General features: G+C 42.8%; 2 protein-coding genes across 6 annotated transcripts in view; one reads left to right on the top strand and one right to left on the bottom strand.

The window, feature by feature from the left end:
• The first annotated feature begins 318 nt into the window (after window positions 1-318).
• On the top strand, window positions 319-10,961 carry LOC120731204 (probable ribonuclease ZC3H12D). The gene is made up of 6 exons (XM_040028109.1): window positions 319-440; window positions 1,607-2,010; window positions 5,158-5,297; window positions 7,241-7,475; window positions 7,599-7,705; window positions 9,551-10,961. The coding sequence occupies exons 2-6, from the start codon at window positions 1,628-1,630 to the stop codon at window positions 10,489-10,491; spliced, it is 1,806 nt and encodes a 601-aa protein (XP_039884043.1). The 5' UTR covers window positions 319-440; window positions 1,607-1,627; the 3' UTR covers window positions 10,492-10,961.
• tab2 (TGF-beta activated kinase 1 (MAP3K7) binding protein 2) overlaps window positions 10,518-16,172 on the bottom strand; it is a 56,540-nt gene continuing 50,885 nt past the window's right edge. For 3 of the 5 annotated variants that reach the window (XM_040028062.1, XM_040028070.1, XM_040028079.1), the window contains exons 6-7: window positions 15,175-15,270; window positions 10,518-14,103 (exon numbers count right to left, since the gene is read on the bottom strand). In XM_040028062.1, coding sequence (XP_039883996.1) covers window positions 13,967-14,103; window positions 15,175-15,270 — 233 coding nt within the window. In that variant the 3' untranslated portion in view covers window positions 10,518-13,966. The remainder of the gene's footprint in view (window positions 14,104-15,174; window positions 15,271-16,172) is intronic. The other 2 variants (XM_040028088.1, XM_040028096.1) reach the window with 2 other exon arrangements.

The raw sequence follows: 16,172 nt of genomic DNA, 5'->3' as shown, positions 1-16,172 counted from the left end.
CAGCACAGATTGTGTGTTTGAAGGCAACTCAAACACACTTGAATTGAAAAGAAAATGCCAAACAGCTCATGGAAACAGTCTAAAGCCTTGGTCTAACTTGGCCAGTTCAGTTATTACACCACACCACAAGAGCTGAAAAAAAAAAAGCGAGGAGAAAGGTCAAACATATCCCTTTGACTCCCAGATCCCAGATCAGCCCTGGCTGCTGCACATAAGGAAGTTCAGATGGCTTATTTACATGTTCTCTTCCTTACTGGTCATAGAGGGTTTTTTTCTCTCCCCCTTTTTTTTCTCAGCAGCCTTTACTTCCTCCAGTGAGTAATAAGAGCAGTTTCACACAGACCAGTGGTTTTGTCTATGTAAGTCACTCATTGAGAGCAGATCCCACACACACACAGAGGGAAAGAGATTAATGCTGCGAGCCACTACCTGCTGAATCTGTAAGTGTGAACTCAAAGTCTGACTGCTGTTTGTGCTGAATGTGAGCTGAGGGTGCAGTCTTGTCATGTGTAGCTCTGTGTCAGGTCCAGACCGTGCGGTCTGCCCTGAGCACAGAGGTTGTGGGAGATAGTGTGGCTTTTTCAGAAAACAGTGCTAGGAGCTTGCAGTTTACCAAGTGATCAGCAGAGGATGTGGTCTGCTGCAGGCTGCAGCAGGCCTGTGCAGACTGCAGCCCCTTGCTGACAGTACTGTAGGTGGTGTCAGATGAAAACAGCTTCTCCTTTACAGATATTTGTGGAATGTTGGTTCTGGTGAGATAATAATAGCTTTTATAGGTCGAACAATCTTCTTAGAGATGAAACGATTGTTAGATTGCTTTTTGTTTGCTTTTTGTTTGCTTTGTTCTTTCTTCCTCATACCTGAAATGTTGCGTTAACACACGGAGGGCAGTACAGTAATCAGCTCATCCTGCGTTGCACAAAAGTGCGGTGGCGTATTTCTCTGGATGTCTGGTATAGGCTGAAGGGTCAGTGACACTTCCTCACAGCGGTTTCGTGTGTGAGAACATTGTGAAGGTCTCCTACTCGAAATAGCTCTGTCTTTGTGGGAGGACAAACAGAAGAAGTGGGCTGAGTCATTCAGCAGTATTTTTTCTTCACCTCTACACTCACTGTGATCTGTGTTTGGACCTGAAGCGCAAGAGGGGGTTTTCCAGAGAGCGCAACAGCACGCGGGTGGAATGGGAGAGGCCGCTCACATCAGTTCCATTCATTCATGATTTGGCAGAGCAGGGTGTGACTGTAGGTAAAATTAGAGCTGTGATCAGTGCAGACCCTTTGCTTCCTCTCCTAGTGTGTGTGTGTGTGTGTGTGTGTGTGTGTGTGTGTGTGTGTGTGTGTGTGTGTGTGTGTGAGTGAGGAGGAGAGACAGAGAAAGGGAGAGACAGGGGCTTTCTTAGCCAGCATGACGTCAGTGAAGCGTTTGCAGTCATGAGGTTGTGGTAACCAGAGCAGATTCTATCAACCACAGTCAATTTGTCTGAAAACCCCTGTGAGACCGCAGCTGCGCTTCCTGTGTTTATACCGACACTCTCTGTCTCCACCCCTCGCCCTTCTCCTCTCCTCCTCCTCCTCTTTTGACACTTGTCAACTGTTCCAAAACACAGGCTGTCTCCGTGGAAACGCCGATGAGCCACAATAAGGAGGCGAAGAGTAGGATTCCCCAGCCAGACGGTCCCGAGCGCGCAAAGGAGGAGGAGAGGAGCCACTCTGATTCGCTGGCAACCATGGACGCCAAAGTGGAGCGCTTTCTCAAGTTAGGATACTCTTACAGCGACATCCTCAGGGTACTGGAGAGCCTCCGGCACGACGCCCAGACCAATGACATCTTGGAGGAGCTGATAAAGACGTGCCACACTCGCACCCACAACAACAGGAGCGTGCCAAACAGCCCCAAGCTGGTGCCCAGAGGCTGCAGCCCCAGCCCCAGCCAAGCCAGACCGGGACCGGACAGAGAAGCGGCAGCTGGATTCAGACCGGTGGTTATAGACGGCAGCAACGTGGCCATGAGGTGAGTCAGCACATGACATTCGCTTTATGTATACTTATGCACTAAGTACAGTGGAAGGAGTCCTCCAGTTACAGTGCACTACAGTAACTTCATACTTCTTCATATCAGAGTAACCGTATCTGTCAGGTGTTAGGCGGGGTGGGTGGGGGTGAAACGCAATGAATACATCTTATCTGAGCTTCTCAACATCCACCCGTAAAGTTTTAATTGAATGTTCGCCTCTCTGAAATTGAGCTGATCTTACAGAACAAGTGTGTAAGAGTGTTGATTTGAAAGGTAACATCTGAGAGCGAAGTTAACTCTAACCCCAAGTTTGTGCCACAGACCCGATGGGTGTTAGGCAGCTGTTCACAACTGTACCGAAGCCCTTCGCTCAGTTTATTCATCAGACAGGCACGAAGGCACAAGGAAGCAAATCATTTTTTCACAGCAAAGAAAACACGCTTCGTCACTTCCTGGAAAATACAAAACAAAAAACACTTGTTTGAGGCAGTAAAAAGAGCGGAGACGCGTTCCTCTCTGTGAGGCTGAATGAGGATAACTTTGGTTTAACTTTTCAATCTCTCACCAGAGGCTCTGTCTGTCTGTCTATGTCAGAACTTGTTTCAGTTCACAAATGTGATTGCAACACACTTCCTCTTTAAAGACGTGGGAAGTGAAAACATGATCTGAGCAGACACTTTTCTCCCTTTTGTTTTTTCACTCAATTCCAGATTATGTTCGTGCCCTGAAGGGCCTTTGACATAGTGACCATTCCACAGTGCGTTTTACTTGTCAGGTTTGAGCTCTTTAAGTGATGTTTGTATCGAGCGTGACTTGTTACACGTGTAGCACTGTACTTTAACGCCATTTGATCTCACGGTTGGCATCTGCACCTCCACCCAAAGTAGATAACAAGGAAGTTTGGAGTGAAAAATGTTTTCGCTCGAATCAAAGACGGTATGGCATGAATTCAAAACAAAAAGCAAAGGAGCAATGTTTTCATAACGCATATTCCTGTAAGGACATGAAGTGAGCTGAAAGAGGAAGAGGGCTCAGATATTTACTGTCACTGCTTTGTTCCCAGGTAAGATGGTGTAACTGTAGTCCAGCCTCAGGTGTGAAACCTCAGAGGCTGTGGGGGGTAGCTCTCATCGGTCTCCCTGTTTTGTTTCCCTTCTTCAGCTCTGAAGCTGACGTACAGTTTATCATGTTTAAGTGGAACTTGAGTGTCTCATGGGAAAAACAGACCCAGTTCCTGTCCTCAGTCATCAGAGCCTCTCACTGCTCTTTCTTCCTGATTAGTTTTTTGTGGCCATGTAAAGGAAATCAGTCAAAGGGATTTTACTGCTGCACTTTATTGAAACTGGATTACCTGTAATTACATTTTAGGCCCGACAGCTGCAGAAAAAACAAAAAACAAAAGCACTAAGTAAAAAAAAACTCAACAAAAAAACAAAAACCTACTACTCCTACACATTGCCGTTCACACCGTGTTTTTGCAAGATTCTTGCAAATACCCACATCTTTTTAGTTTTTTGATTGAAACACCCCCACATTCTTGGTTTGATAAATCTGTCATTTCTGAGCCCATACCTAGATTAATCATGACATGTCCCTTCATTCCCTCTTGACACAAAAAACATTATGCTCCAGCACATGTGACAAGTAATTCTTCACGTTTATCAAAAGAGAACGATTCACACATGAGAAATGTACAAAAAAAAGAGACATGTTTAAAACATTTTGGAGGTACGAACTGCTGATCTGGCAGCTCGGGTAAACTCATTACTCAGCAGACTGAGACTTTATCAGCAATACGTGAGGATTTAAAGCTGCACGGATTTATATATCACCAATCTGAAAGACGCTCACAGTGACAAACCCACAGACAAACCATTTTTCACCCACTAGTTCCCCTCAGCTTTACAGAACACTTTAACCTGTTTTAGCTAATTATTAAGCTTGCAGCTTTAATGTTTACAGCAGCAGATGGCACTTTAAACTGGAAACTGCTGCCAAACACCAGCACAGTCTGACACAGGCCAGAATCAAGTAGCTCAAGTGGCTTTTTACTTTTTCCTCTTATGTGATGTTTAAAAGATTCAGTAACTCCTATGCACAAGTTTATCAAAACTTAAACAACACCTCTTTACAACTGTAATAAAGTAGGTAATGAGTTGAATCAGAATACTGATTCATGAAAAATAGACCAATAATAAATAAATAAAAGCATAAATTTTTTACATTCCTGCACTGTTTTTGGTTATAGTAGCCACAAATAAAAAAAATTCATTTGTTCATTTATTCTTAAAAATCCATTTTTTTCATTTAAATTTCTAAAGTTAATTAGTTGCTTTTATTTTGTTCCCTTTAACTCTCGAATGAACGTGCAGCCCTCTGGTCTCATTCGACTTCTCTGGGAGCTTAAACAAGACAGGAAATATCATTTTAAAGTGTCATCTGTGAGTCATCTGTAAAGTTATGCAAGGCAGATTAGATAGATTATCCGGGATCCATAAACTAGCTCATGCCAAAAGCTTTATCTTTGTTACCTGTTGTATGCAAAGTATCTTGCCACTTCCTGATGATGAAAAGAAGGGGAACACCCACAAGCACACGCCTTTTTCTTTGCCTGCAGGCAAAACAATCCAGTTTGCTTCTTCTGAAGCCTTTTGACTTCATATAGTAGGTTTGTATTTCAGAGAATAAATGTTGAGCTGTTCCAAAGAATGAATGTTGAACTAGAACAAACACAAGTGTCGTGTTGTCTCAGGCTCTCCTGGCTAGGTGTGACAATGATCACAATTCAGCAGTGTAGTGAAATGTAACCTTATTCTGTTTTCCTCAAAATTTCCAGGGCCTTTTCACGATTAATACATTGCTGGAGAAGGCTGTTTAGTTTAAGCTTCCACTTTGTGAATTTTAAAACATTAATAAATGATCTCACAAATTTCACGTGAAGAGTCTCTCTTACGTTGAAAACGACTTATCTCTGTGCTTGTGCAATCATGAACTAGTGAACACTTGCAACATCATTAGTTTCCTGAAAAAGGGAGAAGCATGTGTGGGCAAAATGTGCACGTTAGCGCAAAAGAAGAAGCTCTTTGTTTTTTTTTTTTTCTGTTGTTCACTCTGGTTTTTGTATGCGTTGTTTTTTTTTTGTAGCCACGGCAACAAGAAGGTGTTTTCGTGCCAGGGTCTCCAGCTGGCAGTAAACTGGTTTTGGGACAAAGGGATGCGCGACATCACCGTGTTCGTCCCCCTGTGGAGGAAGGAGCAGCCGAAGCCTGAGGCGCCCATCACAGGTAAGGTCACCTGACAGTGCTGTGCACTCAGCTCAGGTCAGCTGTGTTTGTCAAGTCTCCACTAATTATTCTTGTTCACTGATGAAAAAGTGCCTTTATAATTGAATCGTCCTGGTCAGGGTGAAGTAGAAGTGAAGCCTGATTAACTCACGCTTCAGTCAGTTAAGATTCCATAATTACTTCAGCGTTTTGTTTGTCAGCATTTACTACATTCAAGATCCTCAATTTGATTACAGGGATTCTTGGCTCAGTAACCAGGAAGAAATGTCTTTCTATTAAAAGGGGTTTTCCTTCCCACTTTTGCCAGGTGCTTACTTGGTTTATCCGGTTGTTGCAGTTTTCCCTTTTCCATTGTAAGGTCTTTACCTTACTACATAAAAGTGCCTTGAGGTGATGGTTGTTCGATTTGGCATTTGACATAAATAAAGCTGAATTGAATTTCCTCCTTTCCTGCTTCACACAGTGGGATGTGTTATTCTGCCTATTATAAAGCTGCAGTCATTCATTTTATTTCTGTTAGGACCATGTGTCTATCCATTTTCTTCAGCTTATTCAATTCAGGGTTAGATAAAATCTGAATGTTATTCCTTTTGCAGTGGGTCTTTCTGTGCACAAACATAAAAAAACAAAAAAAACCAGCAGAAGACTGCAGAGCAAAGCACATCAGTGACAACATATATAAGACTGATGATGTCAACAGACATGGGTTCCAAAGGAGCTTGCAGTGGTAGTTGCAGCATGCAGTACATAGAATGAATCTGCTTTAATGTGCCAAATGCAGTCTAATATTTCTAAATCCAGATGATACAGACTAGCAGAGTATTTAAATTGAGACAAGCAGCCACTGTGACAGTACACTCAGTGGTTTATTACACTGTCAATATAATGTATACTGATTAGTGGAACTTTAATCTGTTTACGTTACAGTTAAATCATGCCATTTGAATACTAGTACATCCTCAGCTCATATACTTTTGTAATTGTAAGTTTGGCTTACCAACACTACTCCTGACTCAAATATAATCAAATACACAGAAGCTGCCTGAACGTCCTGCTGCCTGTGTGTGTGCACGTGTTATAAAGAAACCCAACCTGAAACTATGCTGGTCGACAAAGCAGGTTGTTTTTTTTTAAGTTCATCGGTGTAAAGCTTTAATGTAGTCTGAAGCACTTGTAAACAGTCAGAGTTTCCAGGCAGAAAAAGTGTGCTTCACAGGAAATGATGCATTTCTCTGTTAGAGAAGCAGTTCATTTAAATAAGCTGAAGAAAACAGTGCATGCCACTACACTGTGTGCCACACACTGTCTGATCGGTTATTAGCAAAGCAATCACAAAAATGGTAAATGGACTGGTACTTAGTGCTTTTGCTATTACAACCCTCCTGAGCCACAGCTCGGAGGATTTGAAGGAAATAAAATCTTTATAAGTGTTCTTAACATGTACTTTGCCAGTGGGGCACATAACAGATGGCTGCTGGTAAATCCCTGTCCCTTCTTCCTGGCTGTTAGAGTCATCTTGTTTGGCAGCTGGTGGCTTCCAATGGAGCCCATCCAATAGTTATGACCTCGTTTCATTGTGAAAAGCAGGTATTGAACCCATAGAGCCTCCTTAAACAATGAGGAAGTGTAAGCATGAAAACTGAAATCCTACACGTCGTTCATGTCCAATCATGTCCAATCATGTCGGCTAAAAATAGCTGCTTTCCGGAAAGCTGCAGTCAGCTTTTATTGCCATTATCAGTGCCAGGTAAAAAAAATCCACAAATTGTTTCTTCCTGGTGTGACGTTTACTATAAAAACAAAGAGACTGAGAAAAGATTAAAAGCTCACATGGAGTACAAGGTGCCTCAGTCACCTGCCTGAATAAATGTCTCGTATCTGTCAAGGACGTTACCACACATCATTTAAAATAATCTCTAACCTGTATAATATTTGTCCCATAGATCAACATATTCTCCACGAGTTGGAGAGGAGGAAGATCCTGGTGTACACGCCATCCCGCTGCGTAAACGGGAAGAGGGTGGTGTGCTATGATGACCGCTACATAGTCAAGCTGGCCTTTGACTCAGATGGTATCATCGTGTCCAATGACAACTACCGCGACCTGCAGACAGAGAACCTCCAGTGGAAGAAATTCATAGAGGAGAGGCTGCTGATGTACACATTCGCCAATGACAAGTAAGGCTTCTTAAGGGGCAGGTTGAAGGGGGTTACTTGTTTTGCATGGCTGATTGGGGGTGATTTGCCCCACTGTTGGACCATGTGTTCAGCTAGACTAACTGCAACTCTGTGCCGGTGCAGGTTTATGCCTCCAGATGATCCTCTGGGCAGGAATGGTCCCACTATTGATGATTTTCTGAGAAAGAAGCCACGCACCCCAGAAAACAAGCTGCAGCATTGTCCATATGGTTAGTACGGTCTATTTGAACAGACAGCTCATGTTACACTTCCTTGTGCTCCTCTAAAGATAAGAAAAAATATATACAATCAATGGAACTTCTGTGTAAATAGAGGTTTGTTTTCCGAGCAGATACCATTTCAAGTTCAGTCACCAGGGATACACACACACACACCCACACCCACACACACACACTGCTGTTAAGCAAACATGACAGTAAGCAAATATGATGCATTTCTTGCATCAGAAGATTCCCACCAGCATTTCCTGTCCAAACTTCAGCACACACAGCAGAGGACCAGTGCATACAAACAGGTCGTTTTACACTAGCATCATGAGTATTTATGTTTAATAGTAGCTGATCTAAGGAGCTTAGAAAAAAAAAAAAAAAAAGCATCTGGACTTCTTTAAGTTGCTTGAAGCCGTTTCACCTCTCATCCAAGAAGCTTCTTCAGTTCTAGGGACTGAAGAAGCTTCTCGGATGAGAGGTAAAACATCTTCAAGCAACTGAAAGAAGTCCAGATGCTTTTCTTTCTAAGCTCCTTAGACTATGATGACCTGGATGACTGAGAACCTTTACAGACAATAGTAACTGATAAAGCTAATTTTACTTTGAAGAAGACATTCTGCTTTAAGCAGTGAGTAGCTTTGCATAATTCCCAGTTCAAAAATAATCCTCAGTCCCTACAAGACGATTAACCCCAACAATCAAATGACCCTCTTTCCTTCCCACTGTTGCCAAAGTGCTTGCTCAAAAACTCAATTTTAACAGGAAGAAACCTCCAGCAAAACCAGGCTCAGTGAGAAGCGGCTATCTGCCAAGACCAGCTGGGGGTGATGGGAGGGAAACAGGATGAAATAGTTAGAAATTAATAATAACTAATGATTAAATATAGAATGGTAGCGGTGGTAATTCACCCTATAATTGATAAAAATGACCTTGAAATCCAAATAAGTCATCCACCACTTTTGAGCCAGGTGAACAGCTCATTCATTTGGTAGTTGATATAATATATTCAGTGAGGGCCACAGGTTCAGTTCACGTCTACTTTTGTATATGGAATTTTCCCCAATATGGCACAACCAAATGGAAAGTTTATGACATACTCCGGTTTCTGGGAATGTGCCTGTGTCTAAAATACAGCCCTAAATCTGGTGTGGAGTTTAATAACTGTAATCACCAGCATGTAAAATAGTTTGAAACTTGAGTAAACCTTCCCCCCTCCAGAAAAAACAGTAAGGCCCAGACTTTCTGACTGCGAAGTAGTAAATGTGGGAAATGCTGGAGATAAACCCAGACTGACCACAGTGTATTCCTGACATTATCTCAATATTTCATAAGAATAGAATGATTTTTCAGCCCACAGAGGAAGTATAAAGTCTCCAGATGTCATTACAAAACTGAGATTTCAACACATCACAACCTTTTTTTTTAATGACTGGTACAGTTTTTTGTTTAAAAAAAAAAAAAAAAAAAAAAAAGTAAGGTTGTTAAATGTTGAAATCATGTGCTTTATGGCCAACAAATGAGGAGAAACTGAGCCAGTAGGGGGCTCTGGCTTCACTTGTCTGCACTCATTCAGCAGTGACTTGCAACTGGAGAATTTGAAATTTGTGGAAGGCCCGGATCTCTCAGGAAGAGCTTAGCTGAGGAGTCAGTCAGTGACTGGACTTAAAGACATCCATTTATAAGACAGCTACAAAGTGCCCTACACTGTGAGTGCCAAAGAAACAAAGAGAGCAGATGATTTGTTTGTAATTCTAGTGGCTTTTACACACATCCTGAGCTAAAGTTGAGCTTCTAGTGGCCCAGACACAATTTCTAATTTTGGGAATTTGTATTTTTGTCTTTTAGGAAAGAAATGCACTTATGGAGTAAAGTGTAAGTTCTACCATCCAGAGAGGGCCAACCAGTCCCAGTTGTCAGTGGCTGATGAGCTGAGGGCCCTAAGAGACAGAGACAGAGCCAAGAACATCTCCCCTGCTGCATATCAGCAGGAGCACAGGTACATCTCCACCCCTCCACCTCTGGGCATAGATGAGTTGTCACACAGGGCTTCGCCAGGGGAGCAGTCCATCTGTCAGAGGGACACCAGCAGCCCGAGAAACCAAATGAACTCAAGTCTCCAACACTGCCCGAGCCCGGATATAGATGAAGCCTTCAGCTCCATGGACAGCTCTCTGTCCAGGCTCTATATCCATGACATGGCCTACAGCAGGGAGCAGCCTGTGCACAGCTGCAGCAGCGGGGTGGCCAGCTACAGCCTGAGTCAAGATGAGTACTCTGGGTCTTATGGTGGCAACGCCCCAAGGATCTGCCTGAACGGGGGTTACTACGCTCAGCCAAATGGACTGGCATCGCGTGAGCCCCCCACGTGCAGTCAATGCAGGTGCTGTCACCAGCAGACCAGACTATCCCCAAACAGCCACCAGCAGCAGCACCACCACCACCACCTCCAGCAGCATGGATGGAGCTCATGTCCAGCTCTACCACCACATAATGGGGAGCTTCCCTCTCAATTTGCAGAGAAGCAGTACTCCAGACAGCCCTCCCACAGACAGACCCACAGCTTGCCCAGGGACCCATGGGTGCAGGGCAGCCTGTCTGACCCTAGGCTGAGCAGTGGGGCTAAGAGCCCATTGAGCGAGCGGAGGAAGGTTCTGAGGATCCAGCTTAGCACCCTATTCCCCCAGAACATGGTAGAACAAGTCATGAATGCTTACCCGCACGTGTCCGACATGTCTGAACTGATTTCTCTCATCCAGAACTACAGAGCGAGCCACATCAGTTTCTAGATCCCAAGGACTTTTTTTTTTTTTTTACATTTCTTCAAACCGAGCCCATGTTGGAGTTCTCAATTCAAAAGAAAAGTGAAAACTGAAGAACGAGAGCACTTCTCGAAATTACTGTGAATTCATTATGACAGTTTGTACTGTGCAAAATGATTTGTCTTGCTTGAACATGATGCAAACTTACCCTTCATTTGAAGCATTACAAAGTGACACGATCTGCAGAAAATGTAGCAGATTGAATGCTCTCTCTTTATCCTAGTGTAAAAGTGCAATGCACTAAGCTCCATACAAGCTACTTGTTGTAGCCTGAAAATAGTTTTGTTTTAAATAAAAGCAGCATGTGTTGTTTTCCCATGTTGCCTCAAAGTGAGGAACGCTATATTCTATATTTCTGTAAAGAATGTCATTGATCTATTTTTAATATGAATTTTAATGCCTTGTTTTTGCTGAGAAATAAAAGCGCTCAAACCACATTACCACTGGGTAATTTTCTATTTGAAACTGTGCTTATAGATGTGAAGCTAAGGTGAAATTTCAATGCCATTAATGTCATTAAAAAAAGAAAAAGAAAAAAAAAAAAGAGCCATTGCTCTCTGATGGTAGCTTTAGTAGAGCAGCTTTGCATGATTTACAGTTCAAAATGATCCTTATTTTGGTGCATGCCATCAATCTGAAACAAGCTGTTTACACCCGCTTCTGTCTTTCTTCTTTTGGCTGCTCCATTTGGGTGGAGCGTTTGTGTTAACACCCAGGCCTGCATCAGAGAAACAAACATAGCTTCTGGATCCGAAAAGTAAAATCTGTACAGAAGTGCCACCACCCTGCGTACATCTCCAGCTAAGCTTTTTGCTCACAGTGATTTGTGTACATACACCGATTTCATGATTTTAAACTCAGGCCATACTGGAACAGTACAGAACAGCAAATAAGGAACAGCAGAGTACGTCTACTTTAAAGTGGGCCCGCTGTTCAACCAGTAATGACGCTGCAGATGTTTTCCTTCACACGTCAAGCACATGCATGTTCCTCCCGAGACACGGGTTTCTGAGCCTCTTTTTAAACCTGTGTGACATTTTGTTTTGTGTTTAATGTACCGTTGCATTTCCCAGAAAGCTGTTGACTTACAAAAGACGGGACGAAATACAAGGAAGCAGGAAATAAACCAAGAGGAGGCCAGAGTGCTCTCTGACATGTGAGGACTTTTGCAATATCTTTCTTCCTTGTTTTTTAAGGGCTGACATAAAAGGTCCATAGGCCATAAAAATGCAGGTAGTAGATAACACGATGAAACGCTGAAATGTGATAATAAAGATAAAGCTGGAAATTATTGTTTCATTTTGCTATATTAGGCAATTTTGAAAAAGACTGCATCATAAATTTCTTTTTATCTAACCATCTGCAGGGAAACAATCTCCCAGCCAACCTGTACACTGAGCTATACTGCCATCTAGTGGACAGAACATTCAGAACATGACAGAAGCAGCACAAACATTCAGAATAGATTTTTTTTTTTAATTTTTACAAATAACTTATCTGTTACAAAGACAGTTTTCCCAGCTAAAATCAAAAAACACTTTAGATGTCCAAATTATTTTTTTTTCATGTATTAAAACATGAATAAACTGCCTCTTCACACCAAGGTGCAGATAAAGCTGAAAACTGGTTTTTGGGGGTTGGAAAAAGAAAGAAGTATGACATTAAGTGCTTAAGAGACAAGAATTCATTTATAAATTCATAAATCAGTGAGTTAAAGTCATAGGAAATTTTAGGGGTTTAAAAAAAAAAAAAAAAAACTTGGATGTGACAGGGCAGGTTATTAATACAAAGGCACTAATGCAAGCCATTGTTTCACATAATCCACAGTTCCACAGTGAAACATGACAGGAAGTACATTTTAGAAAAACCCTCTGCAATAAAAGCTTAGGAGGATGAACTGCTCCAAAGCAAAGTGTGCAGAATAGACAGTTTGTTTTGCCTCACCTGCTCCGAACACGCAACAATCCTGACTGTAAGGCACAGGAACACCTTTAACAGAAATATATTCACTTTGACCTTTGGTACCTAACAAAAAGCCAATTCAGGCACACAGCAACGTGGAAACTGTTCCAGGAGCACTTTGACATGGTTCTTGATTGCACTGGAGAGTGAGTGTCTCTTTGCACTGAGGTGTCGTTGTCCTCCAAACATCAAAACTACATTCCAGTTGTCAGATAAGATGGCAGTTTGTTATTTACCCCTTCCCTCCCCTCTCCAAACCCACCCCCAACAGCCCCGAACGCAATTGGTGTCCTGGAAAACAAAAACACACACTCACGCTTACACTCGCACGCACACACATACACTCACGAAACAGGAAAAAAAACAAAAAATTTAAAAAAAACAAAAAACAAGACGCCTCCATCGCCTTCCACTTTTGCTGCATCTGCAGATCATACACAGGAACCTCAGCAATGACGCGGGCGATGAACGGGCCGGGCAGACGTAGCTTCATGATGACTGCGAGGGGTTTGAACAGCTCCACTCCTCTCCTTCTGCAAGGCTTCAACTCTCACAGAAATCAAAGCTTAAAAAGGGGGCACGGTGCTTATTTGGTTGAAAGAAGGGAATCAAAACAAGTTAATAAAAGTCTATAAAGCTATACTTACAGGAAATACAAGTGATTCATAGTGTGAGGAAGAACGGTTTTAAAAGGCACATTCTAAAATTATGTACAGTAAAAAGCTTGAGGGGAGTTTCTGCCTCCGTGTTCTGTACACAAACCATGCAACCGTTTTTTGTTTCGCGTTTTGGTAACTCACGATCAGAGACACAGACAATGGTGCTGAGGAAACGAGGCACGTTTGAGTGACAGCAACACTGGTGGTTCCTCCTTTGGCATCCACTACAAACAGCAAACAAACTTTAAAGTCCACGAGTTCCCTTCAAGTGGAGAACGGTGGCTCAACACAGTTCCCACCCCCCCTTCCCCAGTCATGCCACCACCACAGAAGAAGAAGAAAAGAAAAAAAAAAAAAAAAAAAAAAAGAAAAATCAGCAAAAGGCACATCTGTGTTGAGTGTGCATGTGCGCAATCACGCTGCAGGGCCACGCTTGTAATACTGTGAAGTGGGAGCAGCGAGGTATCCCCAGGGTGTAAAGTGTCACCTGTCGAGCAAGGGATGTGGGGAGAACGGGACCCCACACTATGCCAGTCTCTAAGGTGAGGTATCATCCGACTCTGCCAGCCTATAGTAAGAAACGCAAGCTGTAAACACCATCCAGTCAAGCCTTCAATGGACAGTGTTCTACAAGCCTATAGAGAGGAGAAGAAAATAACAAAACAAAAACAAAAAAACAAACGGGCTGCACGATGTACGAGGACTATGCCCTGTCCCGGTTTTCATACATCTAGGAAGTAACAGACAGAGCCCCGGTCTGTTCTAATCTGCTAGAAGACAGGCGGGCAGAGGAAGGGGCAGCGCGTCGCAGCCTTGTTGGCTCAGAAGTTCCGCGGGAAATCGCACTGTTCACAGCGGATCAGGGCAGGGTGATTGAGGAAGGTGCAGGCTGTGCAGCTCCACTGCGTCCCCTCGTCCTCCTGGTCTGTGATGGGCTTCACACTCTTACTGCCCGTGTCTGAGAAGGAGAAGAGGAGTCGAGTGAGGGATGGGACAGATGTAACATCACAAGCATAAGCATGCATTTATCAGCACTTAAATGTAATATTCTGAAAGTGCCTTGGGGTCAAGGAGAAGAGTCTCTAAAAGGCTGCCACTTCATCAACAAGCAGATCAGATGATGAAATAACAACAGCGTCCACTGTGTCTGTTTCATATTTGGAAACCCTCCTTTGTCATTTTTCAGAGTTTTGTAAGCTCACCAGTTTAAAAGACAGCCAGTTTATCAAAGAACCGATACTTCATGGGATTCTGTTTCCATAGGTTTGATTTGACTGATGAGCCAAATATCACCACCGGTCTAATGGCAAATATGTGGCCAATATTTATCTCTTGTGACACATCAATTATGCGTAAGCTAAATGTTCAGAGACTGTGTGAAAAAGAGCTAAAATACTTTAAAACTGTTATTTATAGACGACATTTTTTACTCTGTAAGAACCCCCCCCCCCCAAAGAAGACTGAAAGACAGGCTGATTCCAATATTTTCTCAAACACTTATTCCAAACAACACCTATCTGGAGTTTCGAAAGTTTTGCAAATACCATAAATGAGGGTATGCTATTTGAACATGCATCACAGGGGCTTAGAAATATGTTAAGCATGCAAAAGAAGTCGATAGAAACAGGACTGAGAAGAACCACACAACCATTCCACTATGAGGTCACAGTATTTACACACCCTCTGCTGTGTGGTCCAGCTACAATACAGACATGCACATCAACATGAGGAGAAGTGTAGTGCACTGACTCCTGACCACATGCCGGCTTTAACCTTAGGTCAAGGGTGTCAAACCCCAGTCCTCGAGGGCCAGTATCCTGCTTATTTTTGAGATATCCCTGCACTACCTGTTGCTGATTAGCTGGATCAGGTGTGCTTTCCCAATAAGAAGCTACAAGGGCAGGTTAGTTGGAAAATAAGCAGGACAGCGGCCCTCCAGGCCTGGAGTTCGACACATGTGCCTTATGATATCAGGGGCTGTGGCCAGTGCAATGAGAAACGTCAGACATGCAACCTTTTTTAAACTTACCAATAGATAAAGTACCTTTGGGTTTGGGTGGGACAGGACCGAGGAATCCAATGTTGTCGTAAAAGTTATGGATTGCACCGGGATTAAAGTGTGGTCCTGTACACAAAAAGAAGGAGAATGGAACCAAGTAGGGCTGCACGATTTTGCATAAAATGAGAATCACGATTTTTTGGCTTAGAATTGAGATCACGATTCTCTCACAATTTTCTTTTCCAGTATAAATATTTATTGCACTTATTAACTGCACATCAACTTCGTAACAGTTGAAACTGAACATAAAAACAATAAATAAACATAAAAACAACAAATTTCTCACGCTTTGTTGTTGCCGCAAAATGTTGTACTGCTTGAAATTCCGTCTCCACCGTTGCTCGACGCTGCGTGTATAGAGCAGGTAGTGTAACAATAGAAAAATAGTTGCGGGACGGCACTGTGTAGCGTTTGTCTAGGGTGTTGATCATTTTCCTAAATCCCTCGTTTTGCACAGTGTTGATGGGAGCCATATCTTTGGTCAGGTGATAAGTGATAGCCTCCGTAATTTCTTTGTGCCTGCGGGAGTTCGACGTGTATAGGGAAGCGCTGTATAAGGTTCCCGTTATTGATGTTTGGGTGGTTGACCAGGACGGATTTTCTCCTGTCACTTTCTCGTCATCCCTGACGTGCTCTCTGTTGTTTTTTCCCTGCTAATTTTAGCATCACACCGCACAGCTTCTGTATCACGTGGTATAAGGCTCCGCCCTTGTCATTTGTTGAGCAGGAAGAGTGAGCGCTTGTTTTCATGCAGATTACGTCCCGGATCAAAATGTGGTACAATCGTCGTCGTCGTTTTTTGTTTTTTTTAAATCGTTGTCATTTGGAAATGAGCCCATAAGTATGAATCGAGATCGCGATTTTCTAACGATTAATCGTGCAGCCCTAGAACCAAGCCTTTCCCACACATTTCACCATGTGTTGTATTTGTATAACTATGCACGTGACAAATAAAGAATCTTGAATCT

The sequence above is a fragment of the Simochromis diagramma genome, unplaced genomic scaffold (genome assembly GCF_900408965.1).
Source record: "Simochromis diagramma unplaced genomic scaffold, fSimDia1.1 OVJJ01000746.1, whole genome shotgun sequence".
Taxonomy (NCBI): domain Eukaryota; kingdom Metazoa; phylum Chordata; class Actinopteri; order Cichliformes; family Cichlidae; genus Simochromis; species Simochromis diagramma.
This window is presented reverse-complemented; position numbering and strand designations above follow the sequence as displayed.

What these genes read in the sequence shown, in the direction of transcription:
- LOC120731204 (XM_040028109.1), top strand. Translation starts at nt 1,628, where the DNA reads ATGAGCCACAATAAGGAGGCGAAGAGTAGGATTCCCCAGCCAGACGGT. An exon ending in TACACATTCGCCAATGACAA is followed by an intron (nt 7,476 to 7,598) that starts GTAAGGCTTCTT and finishes GTGCCGGTGCAG; the next exon opens with GTTTATGCCTCCAGATGATC. An exon ending in GCTGCAGCATTGTCCATATG is followed by an intron (nt 7,706 to 9,550) that starts GTTAGTACGGTC and finishes TTTGTCTTTTAG; the next exon opens with GAAAGAAATGCACTTATGGA.